This window comes from Rattus rattus, chromosome 2 (genome assembly GCF_011064425.1).
Source record: "Rattus rattus isolate New Zealand chromosome 2, Rrattus_CSIRO_v1, whole genome shotgun sequence".
In the NCBI taxonomy this organism is placed as follows: domain Eukaryota; kingdom Metazoa; phylum Chordata; class Mammalia; order Rodentia; family Muridae; genus Rattus; species Rattus rattus.
The window spans coordinates 180,252,832-180,265,009 of record NC_046155.1 but is presented as its reverse complement, the minus strand read 5'-3'; the positions used below and the strand labels follow the sequence as shown (position 1 = coordinate 180,265,009).

Genomic DNA, 12,178 nt, shown 5'->3' with positions numbered 1-12,178 from the left:
TGATCCTGACAATCCATGAGCATGGGAGATCTTTCCATCTTCTGAGGTCTTCGATTTCTTTCTTCAGAGACTTAAAGTTCTTATACAGATATTTCAGAATTGAAGACCCAGAAATGAACCCACATACCTAAGGCCACTTGATCTTTGACAAAGGAACTAAAACCATACAATGGAAAAAAGATAACATTTTCAACAAATGGTGCTGGTTCAATTGGAGATCAGCATGTAGAAATATGCAAATCAATTCATTCTTACTGCCCTGAACAAAGCCTTAAGGGCAAGTGGATCAATGACCTCCTCATAAAACCAGATACACTGAAACTAATAGAAGAAAAAGCGGGAAAGAGCCTGGAACACATGGCCACTGTGGAAAATTTCCTGAACAGAACACCAATGGTTTATGCTTTAAGATCAAGAATTGATAAATGGAACCACATAAATTTTCAAAGCTTATATAAGGCAAAAGACACTGTCATTAGGACAAAATGGCAACCAACAGATTGGGAAAAGATCTTTACTAATAGTGGTATAATATCCAATATATACAAAGAACTCAAGAAGTTAGATTCCAGAGAATCAAATAACCCTGTTAGAAAGGGGTACAGGGCTAAACAAATAATTCTAAGCTGAGGAATATAGAATGGCTGAGAAGAACCTAAAGAAATATTTAACATCCTTAGTTATCAGGAAAGTACAAATCAAAACAACCCTGAGATTATACCTCATACCAGTGAGAATGGCTAACATCAAAAACTCAGGTAACAGCAGATGCTGGCGAGGATGTGGAGAAAGAGTAACACTCCTCCATTGTTGGTGTGATTGCAGACTGGTACAACCTTTATGGAAATCAGTCTGGAGGTTCCTCAGAAAATTGCACTACCTGAGGACCAAGTTATACCTCTCCTGGGCATATACCCAAAAGATGCTCCAACATACAGAAAAGACACATGCTCCACTATGTTCATAGCAGCCTTATTTATTATAGCCAGAAGCTGGAAAGAACCCAGATGCCCTTCAACAGAGGAATGGATACAGAAAATGTGGTGTATCTGCACAATGGAGTACTACTCAGCTATCAAAAGCAATGACTTCATGAAATGCAACTATAAATGGATGAAACTAGCAAATGTCATCTTGAGTGAGGTAACTCAATCATGAAAAAACAAATGGTATGTACTCACTGATAAGTGGCTATTAATCCAAAAGCTCAGATTACCCAAGATACAATCCATAGACCACATGAAGCTCAAGAAGAAAGATGACCAAAGTGTGGATGCTTCAGTCCTTCTTAGAAGGGAGAACAAAAATATTCATAGGAGGAGATATGGAGACAAAGTTTGGAGCAGAGACTGAAGGAATGGCCATCCAGAGCCTGCCCCACCTGGGGAACCAGCCTATATACATACAGCTACCAAACCCAGACCATATTGCTGATGTCAAGAAGTGAATTCTGACAGAAGCCTGATATAGATGTCTTCTGAGAGGCTCTGTGAGAGCATGACAAATACAGAGGCAAATGCTCTCAGCCAAGCATTGAACTGAGAATTGGGTCCCTGTTAGAGGAGTTAGAGAAAGGATTGAGGGAGCTGAAGGGATTTGCAACCCCATAGGAACAACAATACCAATCAACCAGAGCTTCCAGGGACTACACATGGACATCCTTTGACTCTAGCTGCATATATGAAGCAGAGGATGGCTTTGATCAGTACCAATGGGAGAAGCCCTTGGTCCTGCCAAGGCTGGACCCTTCAGTGTAGGGGAATATCAGGGTAGGGAGGCACAAAGGGGTGTGTGTTTCAATGGGGGAATACCCTCACAGAAGAAGGGGAAGGGGGGATCGGATAGGGGATATATGGACCAGAGACTGGAAAGGGAATAACATTTGAAGTATAAATAAAAAAAATCCAATAAAAAAGAAGATGGAATGGGTAGATCCTATTATCTTCCTGGTCAATTTGCATTAAGATGGTGAGAGACTATACCAAGGAATTAAGGCAGAGAAAAATAGAGAAAGACATTCCACATCTTTTTCTGGCTTCATCATATATTTGCATGAATACAGCATGGACACATTTATAAAATATTGCTGTGGACAGTAATACAGATGTGAAGAACAGTAGACAAGACTTAGAAACGTACTTACTTTTTGTCCTGTGTAAAGGTTTCTGAGTCACTATATTCTGGGTCATGAGTTTCTATAAAAACTCTCTTTTGTATATGCAGGTGAAGTTTCTTTAATTTGGAGGATTTCTGAAGATGGTTTGCAATTATTGACAATACATGTGAATTAGTAATATCAACAGTAATTTCTTCAAATAGATCTACCACTTCTCTTACAAATTTTTCCTCCTTGTTGTCACGTAGACAGGCAAACAAATTCTGGGGTCTTTCCAATTTCTCACAGCACTCTCGTTGACTGAGACTCTTAAGGTATCTAATGACTTCCTGTCTTACATCTCTGTGCTGTATAAAGCCAAAGTATGGTTTGAGCAAGGAGGCAACTTGCTCAGTGGCGAGTCCAAACAAAAAAATCCCTATCTGGAGCCATTGTGTGTGGTCACGAGCATACATTTTTCTTAGGAGTTGAGGTATGCTTCCAATGACTGGGACATGCGTGTCTTTGTCTTGTTTGAGGAAATAGAACATGGAAGCAAAGTATAACTGTAGTGTAGGATGATAAAACACAATGTGGTTATCATGATTCTGGAGAAATTTCATTCTCAGCCACACTGCCTTATCTGATTCAGATATCCCATTCCTCCTGAGATCTTCAGAGTCAAAAACAAACAACTGTTTCCACATTCCTTCTACAGCCAAGGTACACAGGGTCTTTAATTGGGCTCTGTTTTGTTTAGGTGGATTACTGGCATATGCTGATTTGTATGCACTAACCATAAAGCTTGTGAAGAAGACCGAATCTGTTTTAGCCTGAAAGTACGCTTCCTCTTCCCTGTCAAACTGCCACTTTAAACAACTACAGAACATCCAGCATAGATAAGGATTGCTGCATAATTTGAGCATTTGATTAGACTTCAAATTCTCAAAGACTTCTATGCCTTTTTCAGTATTGAAGAAGGATATAAAATAGGTCTTTAGACACCGCTCAGAGAATCCTCGGATAGTTATGTCCCTTGGATACTGCAGCAAAGGGAAGATTTTTGGTAAACTTATATGTCCTAATTCAAGAAGCAAAGAGGATTCTGGGAGCATTATTTTCTGTACTAAACTACTCAAGATGATTTGTGTTGGCAATATCTTCCTCCAGTCATTACACAAGTTTGTCCTGAGTTCCAAGTCAAATTTCAGGTAATCAAATCCATCCAGGATAAACAAGATTTTCTTTGGATCAGATAAAATGTCATTCAGTGTCTCTGAAGACTCAGGTAACTTACTTGAGATAAGCTCAGCTAAGCTTAACTCTGTGGTATTGTTAAGTGAGAGGACAGAGAAAAAGAAAACATATTGAAACCGGTTCTGCCATAAAATTCCTGATGCCCAATCCAACATTGCTTTTCTCAAGAAAACGGTTTTTCCTTCTCCTGTTGGACCTGTTACAACTGCAGTGACTGGCTCTGATTCAGAATCAAATATGTTCTGCAGTTTTCTGTACTGGTGTTCTACAATTAAATGGTAGCTTCTATCAGGTATACAAATGTTGCTCTCCAATGTCCATATGCTTTGAAATGTAGTCTTCATAAACTTTTTATATTTAGTTTGTTTATCTGAGTGGGATGAAATCAGAATACAGAACAATTAGGAATAAAATTCCAAGAATGAATTGCAGTATTTCTTAAATACGTGTCTAATGAATGACCTATACATCTGCATAACCAGCAAGGTCCTGAGGAGCAAAGAAAGGGTAGAGAGCTACCTACCTCTTCCTCTGCAACAACTTCCCATTTTCTTCACCTGCACTTGATGTACGTTTTCCTTTCTTATGACACCACAAGTATTGCATAGTTAGGGTCCAGCCCTAATACTAACCAATCAAACAGTTATTTCTATGCCCATACCTCTAGATAGAGAACAATATTGTATGCAACTTTTTCATGCTTGTGAAATAAGTGGGGACTCACAGCTAAAGGCAGTGTATGAATACTGTGTCCCATATGTAGGGGCCCTTCTCTTTCTAAACAATCTATAATGCCATGCATTTTATATTTACCTTCTCTAGAATACTTCTGCTCTTACACACTTTAACTCACATAGAAAATTAACCTAGCTAGCCCATACCTTCTTGGTATCCAACATGGGTCCTAAAACCCACATCCTCAGTTGGTTGTTTCCCAATACCTGGGGTTATAATATATTTGACATATTGCCTATAAAAGCATTCGGACCAAACAGGTAACTCACCTTTGAGCAACAGCTACTGTAAAACATGAATTCCAGGTATTTGTTGCATTACAAATTTGCAAAGAGCATGGTACCTCCCCAGGAGAAATCCATAAGTACTTCATTTGTAAATTATTTTTATGAGTTAGGACTCAGAATGTTGCTATTCAGTCTAAAACTTTCCTATCTTTAGTGAGTCATTTAAGAATCATTCTACTAATAATTTTTCAATTTGATAAACATGTTTATAATTATAAGTCACAGCAAGATTTACTTCAGGTAAGAATGCAGTGAATCTGATTTGGGGGTCATAGGGTTTCAAGTCTATGGGTAAGAATTCTGATCAGGGTGTCAGGTTGTCCTCGGTTAAATTGTATGCATCTCATAGTTCTAGATATGTTATTTAATGTATTTGGCTCAATGTTCTCAGTCAAAGAAGTTTAAGAGAAAGTGTTTCTCTGGTTATTTATGGAAGAATAAGCATGCAGCTGGCACGTGAACAGTAACAAACTTGGAGATTTTTTTTCAGGAGTTTCTTCTGATACCAGGCTTTTGGAGGGCAGGAGACTACCCATCTTCCCTGAGATTACTGGAATTGCGTCAGTGATTAGTGTATTAGAGATGTTCAGCAAATTCAGAGAACTTGCTATTCTCCCATAGGACCTGGTCTCAGTTCCCAGCACAGACATTTCCACTGACAACTGTCTGTTAAGTTCAGCTCCATGGATTCCTGCCCTCTTCTGGCCATCACAGGCATTGCTTGTAGGTGGAGCATAGTCATCTGTGCAAGCAAAACACCCATATAGCTAAAAATATCTTTTTCAAAACAGAAAATTGGTACTTGCATGGAATTTTAAATCTATCACATTTTTGTTGTATTCTGAAAAAAAGTTGTCCTATATTTCCACATAATAAAATATTGGTGTTGGGCTGCAAATATGTTTTAATGGATAGGGGCACAGTGGGTCAACATGCAACTCCAATAAGTTGTCCTCTGATCTCCACATGCACTCAACTATATACCCACACAAATATGTAAATTTATAAATGTGGGTTGGAGAAGTAGCTCACAGGTAAAAAGTACTTTAGCAGAGGACCTGAATTAAGTTCCCAGTACCCATATAATGATCCATAAATGCCTGAAGCTACAGCTCCAGGGGATCTAAGACCCCTGAACTCAAGAAACCTACAACTCATGGTACACAACCACATGCTGACACACATACATACATAAATATAATTATAAATAAAGTTAAAAGTAATAAATGCAAAAATTATATGTTAAGAGGTTATGTATGTGACTTAGTGTATTTGGATAGATGAATAAATACCAGAATTGGGTTAGGTTTTACTTTTGCTTAAGTTGAAACTTTAAGGTCTAGATTATTTCTACCAAACCAAGCCTGTGCTTAATTTAAGAAATTTCTCTTTTTGTTCCATCTCTATTTGTGGTCCCCACTCTGTGCCTCTCTGTCTCTGTCTCTGCCTCTCTCTAAGCAGACAATAGACATCAGCTGTATTTTAAAGTTTCATCACTAAAAGGGGGAATCCTGTTATCTGGTGGGGATAAAAACCCAAACTGATAATGTCTCTCAGCAGTCAAGACACCTTTCCAAAGAAAAACTTGTATATTCTGAAACATTGATATTACCATGGCTGGGAAGTCTTGTTTTTGGATGAAAAGCTTACACATGTCCATAGAGGACAGACACTTAACCCAGCCAACCTAAGAGAATATACTATCTGCTTCTGTTGTCATGGCTCTGAGGTTTATATAGCCTTGCTTTTAATTGAGTAGAAGTTGCCATGTGTGTAATTTTACTTCTTAAATAAGGATAAAGATGTAAATATCAATTGAATGGTTAATAAAAGTGTATCATTACATCCCTATGTATAGCTAGGCAACGAAATATCCTATCAAGTTAGTAGGAATGGCTCCAGATCCCTGGATCAATAAGTGTCTCCCATCCTGTAAGCACTCCTAGTGTAGTAGTCTAAAGAGAAGAAAAATTTAAGCTGACATTAGCTAAAGTTTGTTCAGCTTTAACCCAGTTTCTCTTTTCTTTTCTGTTTTTAGAGACAGTGTCTTTTGTATCCCAGAATGCCCACTGAACTCAAACTACCTTTACAGCCAAGAAGCACTAGGAAGAGCTAGAATGCATAGCTATGGTGGTTTGGAAGCACAGGTTTGGGGAATGGAGTAGAGACTAAGGGAATGGCCAAGCAATATTCAGCCCAACTACAGACCCATCACCTCAACAAGCACCAATCCATGACAGTATTAATGACACTCTTATGCTTGCAGATAGGAATTTAGCATGAATGTCTTCTGAGAGGTTCTACTCAGTAACTGACTCAGACATATGCAGACATGAATAGCCAAACGGTGCATGGAAACTGGACACTCTTATGGAAGAGCAGGGGAAAGGATTGTAATTTTGAAGGGGATAGGAATTCCACAGGAAGATCAACAGAATCAACTATCCTGGACCCTTGAGGTTCTCAGAGACAGAACCACCAACCAAAGAGCACACAGAGGCTGGAATTAGGCCTTTCTGCACATATGTAGCATATTTGCAGCTTACGCTTCATGTGGGTTCCCTGAAACTGGAGTGAGACTATCCCAAAAGCTGTTGCCTGTCCTGTGGGATATGTTCTTAAGGCTGTGCTACCTTCTATGGCCTCAGTGGGAGAGGATTTGCCTACTCTGACAGAGACTTTATGTGTCAGAGTGTGGGAATACCCATGGGGGACCCACCATCTCAGAGGCTAAGGGAAGGGGGGATGGAGGTAGGATTGTGGAAGGGGGTGACTGGGAGGGAATGAGACATCCATTCTCTTGTCACCTCTCCCCCACCTTCATTAGACCTGGCATAGCAGAGTGCTATTCCAGGGAGACATATATTCTCCTGCTACCTCTCAGCAGTCAAGACTTTTCTAAGACCTTAAGATCCTGAGCCATACATGTAAGCTTCCCTTACTCCTATCATCTCATATCTCTGAACCCTTTGGGCCAAGCCAAGGTTCCCTGTGCAGGCTTCTATCCCAGGGGGAACTCAATTTTCCTGCCACCTCTCCACCCACCTTCATCAGATTTGTGGCTATTGAACCATAAAGAACTGCATATCTGGAACCATATATTCCAAGGATAGCATCAGAAGGCTGCCACACCAAGTCTATCAAGGTTCACTTCCTTCCCAATATCTACTAGAGCAAGAACATCCAGGACCCAAATCGTCCAGATATAAATAAGATTGTGCAAGAGTTAATAGTGGAAATAGAAGCAATAAAGTAAAAACAAACTGAGGAGATCCTGGAGATGGAAAAATAGGGAAAAGAACAAGAACGGCAGCTGCAAGCATCACCAACAGAATACAGGAGATGGAAGAAAGAATCTCAGATGTAGACAATATAACAGAAAAAAATGATACATCAGTCAGAGAAATGTTAAATCTAAAAACTTCCTGACATAAAACATCCAGGAAATCTGGAATACCATGTAAAGACCTAACCTATGAATTATAAGAATAGAAGAAGGAGCAGAATTCTAGGTACAAGGCCCAGAAAATATTCTGAACAAAATCATAGAAGAAAAGATTCCCAATCTAGAGAAAGAGATGCCTGTAAACATACAAGAAACCTATAGAACTTCAATTAGCCTGAAAATCACACCAACTAGAAAAGAAAATTCCCCTGGCACATAATAATCAAAACACAAAATTCAGAAGAGAAAAACAATATTAAAAGCAGCAGGGGGTAGCATACAAAGGCAGACCTATCAGAATTACACAAACTTCTCAAGAGAGACTCTCAAAGTTAGAAGGGCTGGGACAGATATCTTGCAACCTCTAAAAAACCTGCAGGTGTCAACCTAGACTACTATACCCAGCAAAAGTTTTAATCACCATAGATGGAAAAACAAGATATTTTAAGAAAAATCCAAATTAAAACAATATTTATCCACAAATTCGTCCTACAGAGAAAAACTAGGAGGAAAACTCCAACCTAAGGAGGATAACTAAATCCAAGGAAGCACAGGAAATAAGTAATTCCATACCAGCAAGGCATTAAACTTTTACAGCCTCACCAAACTTCCAGTTCACTCTCTTTGCTTCATGCTTGCAGCTGAGGTGTGATTTTTAGCTCCCTGCTCTATCACTATGCCTGTCTGTTGTCAAGCCTCTCTCCATAATGGATGTTACTTTGGAATCATAATCCAAAATAAAATTCTTCCATGAGTTGTTCTTGGCCATGGTGTTTTATCTCAGCAACAGAAAGGTAAGTGATACAATGACCATGTCCAGTTATTATTAATATCTTATATGTACATGTCTACATGGTCTTTACTAAATAGCAGATATTCTTATCCCCATGAGGAGACCAATTTAGTGACACTGATTATCTTGCTGCTGCTGACTAGCCAGTAAGTCATATAATTAAGGACTAGCCAAACCAAGCATGTGGTTTTGCTGAAGACTTTTGATGGACACTTCTGTCATTTACAACATAGGTTAAACCATAATTTAATTCTGTCAAAGGATGTAGGAAATATAGACAAATTGGGACATGGAGATAGTTTAGATGCCTCTGAAATGTGAAGTGATTTGTTGGTAAAAATACTCCCTCCAGAAGGATTTTGATGAGCTTCACACCTGGAGATATTCTAATATTGCGAATTTGGATCTTTCTCTACTGTCTTGAGGAATTCAGAGGACACAAAGGTAATGTTTCTATGCAAAGGATGGGTGAGTATATGATAGAACTCCATTGCAGCTGAGTCTGGCACTGGGTATCTGAGAACACAGAACTTAAGAAGTAAAAGCAGGAAATCATAAGTTCAAGTCAAGTCTGACTTACACAGTGAAGCATTCTCAAAGATTGAAAAAGAAAGAGAGGAAATAGAGGGAGAGAGGGGGAGGAATGTATTTGTTGTTTTTAATGCAATTTTTAAAAAGCTGATAAAAGAATGATTTTCTTGGCTAGCTAGAGAAAACAATATTAATATTAGAATCTGCTTTATTAGTTACAATCGATCCTGTATTCTTTTCTTGACATGTGCATTAGGAAATCCTCTGTCATCCCAGGTAAATGGTGATCTGTATATAGTACTCATTGACTTTTTCAACCTATCTCAAATATCCAGACACTCAATGATGACATCACCTTCATATTACAGTTGTCAGCTTGGTGATTTTGTGAGATCCCTAAGAGTCAGAGTTGGCATATCTGACTCTTTCACATGCTTTTGGGACACTTTCCCTCCTGCTGGCTCACCCCATCCAGTCCTATATGAGGGTGTGTGCCTAGTCTTATTGTAACTTGTAAGCATGTTCCGTTTGATATCCTTGGGAAGCCTGCTCTTTTCTGAAGATAAATGCAGGAGCAGCAGATATGTGTGAGAAGGGAGGGGGGAAATCAGAGAATGGAGGGAGAGGGAATTGCAGTCAGGATGTAATATAGGGAGAACACAGAGTTTAGAATAGAAGCTCCTATTTGGCTAACTTACCCTGTCCTTAACTTACCAAGTGTCCTAAAGATACTGTTTGACAAAGTTCCAGTGCTTGAACCACCTGAGCTGTCCCTCCGTTGCCCTTAGTGCAAATTTGCTACATACCCTTTGCTATACTTGTATGTCTCACTGTTAAAGGCCACACCCTCTTAAAACTAGAACTGTGATAACAAAATGCTGGTGCAAACAAGAATGAAATTAACGAAAATTCCCTGAATTAAACAGTTATAACAGAAAATTGAGTTGTTCTTAAGAACCTGTTACCTAAATAAACATTTAGATAATTAACAAGTGTTTTTAGTAAGTATGAATCAGAGGATTTGAGAAAATTACTAAAGAAGAAAAACTTAGGGAAATCTAGAAGCTGACAAACTGTAATGGAACTTCTAGGTTTTTTATGTTCAGCTTCAGAAATAAAGAACTTGTATAAATAGGAAGAGATTTTGATCATACATTTAATAACACACCTTGGTAACTTCCTGAAGGCAAAAGTGAGCAGTTTTAGGAATCTTGATGTCCATTTGTTCCTTACAGAGTTGTACTAAAGTTAGGAATCATATGGAAACAGGGGTTCACAACAGAGACACAGAGGAAGGTATTGTGGGTCACTGAACTGCATGCCTTCCTGACTTACCAGACCAGTACTTTTCTGAAAGATTCCCTTTAAGCAAGGGGCTACACAATATTTTAAGAATCAAAGAAAAATGGCAATGGGCTTATGCGAAAAATAAAAGAAATATAGAGGAAGGAAAGGAAGAACTAAATAAGTGTCAGAAGATTGAACTTTTGTAGAAAACCAAGTTTGGTGTAACAAGTTTCTAGAAGGAATAACATTAGATCTATTAATTCTGTACCAAACTGAAAGAGAATCAAATTCAAATAGAGTCGCCCTGTCTAGCATTTCTATAACTTTAAGTCTTTACAGAACCAATCTTAAGGAAGAAGATATTGAGTTTATTGATTTTATTACAATGTTAATTTTTACTTTCCCTAAAATTGATGCTCACATTCTTTGTTCCTCTTTCAATATTCTCATGTAATCAAGGAAGACTTTAGAAAAAAATATATCTTTAAATGCTCTGTAATCAGTGAATAAAATTTCTGAGGAAACGATTTTATGCACAAACAAGCCTTCAATAGAAAGAGATTGTCAGAGTAGGAGAAGCCATTCCAAGATGTGCTTCCTCTCTGTCCTGTCTCTCAGGAAATAATTGACTTCCCCTGTCTAATCCTTCCTTCTGTTCACTGTTCTTGTTTCCACACTGCTCCACACCCTGCCAGCAGCCAAAACTGGTAGCCAACATTTCCCCACGTGTCCCTTTCTCTCCATTCTCACTTACATCTCCTCTTTTTCTGAGCCATGATTGAGAGGTCTTCCCGATTGACCTGTAGAAACAGGCTCAATGCCATATCCCATGCCTGTTTTGGATAATGTGTGTTCAATAGCATTACCAGTTCTTCTTTGGAAGCATTCTCAATTTTCATCCAGGATATTGGTTTGAGCTTAAATTTCTCTGGCTCTTTCCTGAGAAGCTCTTTAAAGCTCCAGAACTCCCTGTCACTCAGTTTTCGCAGATGCTTCAGCAAGCCATATCCAGATGTGTCCACCATCTTGGACAGTTGTCTCAGATTACAGAGCTTGATAAATCTTCAAAATAAAGACATAAGTGATACCTGAGGAATAATTAGATGAGAGTCAAATCTCAACTTCAAAAGGTTCAAAGGTATTGATATATTATTCTATCTTTCAGATATATGTGGATTTATCCTTCACCCTTTCACTATAATTTATATGAATAATGTGTTAAATTGATTCATATGAATTCACTAGACACCAGTGGCACACCCCCTTCAATCCCTGCACTCAGAGCAATCAGAAGCAGTCAGAAATCACTGAGTTTGAAGCCAGCCTGGTCTACAGAGAGAGATCCAGGACAGCCAGGGCTGCACAGAGAAACCCTATCTTAAAAAGCCAAACTGAACCAAATCAAGCCAAACGAAACCCTTTATGCTAAGGCTACAGTCAGAGGGCATCATAACCAACTGAAAAGAAACGGTCAATAAAACAGTGCAGTTCATCAATAGAGTCAAGGAGGGTTGACAATGTTTGCCTTTGTGCCTGCCACCATATACTCCTAGGGACAATTCTTAGAACTGAATGTAAATCTAGATCCTTGTGAAAACCTCTGTATGAATATTAAGACGCTGTTTCATACTGGATATTTTTGAACAATATTTGTTCTATGTTGAATGAATCAAAATATTTTTAATTAAGAAATTTTGTAAGGGGGTCCTTTTCTGCATGTATGGCCTATGCAGCATGTACAGACAGTA

The 12,178-nt window shown here is 38.6% G+C and overlaps 1 protein-coding gene across 2 annotated transcripts in view; it reads right to left on the bottom strand.

Annotated features, from left to right (window-relative positions):
* Positions 1 to 11,455, bottom strand: part of Nlrp9 (NLR family pyrin domain containing 9) — a 38,388-nt gene extending 26,933 nt beyond the window's left edge. For both annotated transcript variants that reach the window (XM_032896299.1, XM_032896300.1), the window contains exons 1-2: positions 11,185 to 11,455; positions 2,144 to 3,722 (exon numbers count right to left, since the gene is read on the bottom strand). In XM_032896299.1, coding sequence (XP_032752190.1) covers positions 2,144 to 3,722; positions 11,185 to 11,455 — 1,850 coding nt within the window. The remainder of the gene's footprint in view (positions 1 to 2,143; positions 3,723 to 11,184) is intronic.
* Positions 11,456 to 12,178: the final 723 nt, after the last annotated feature.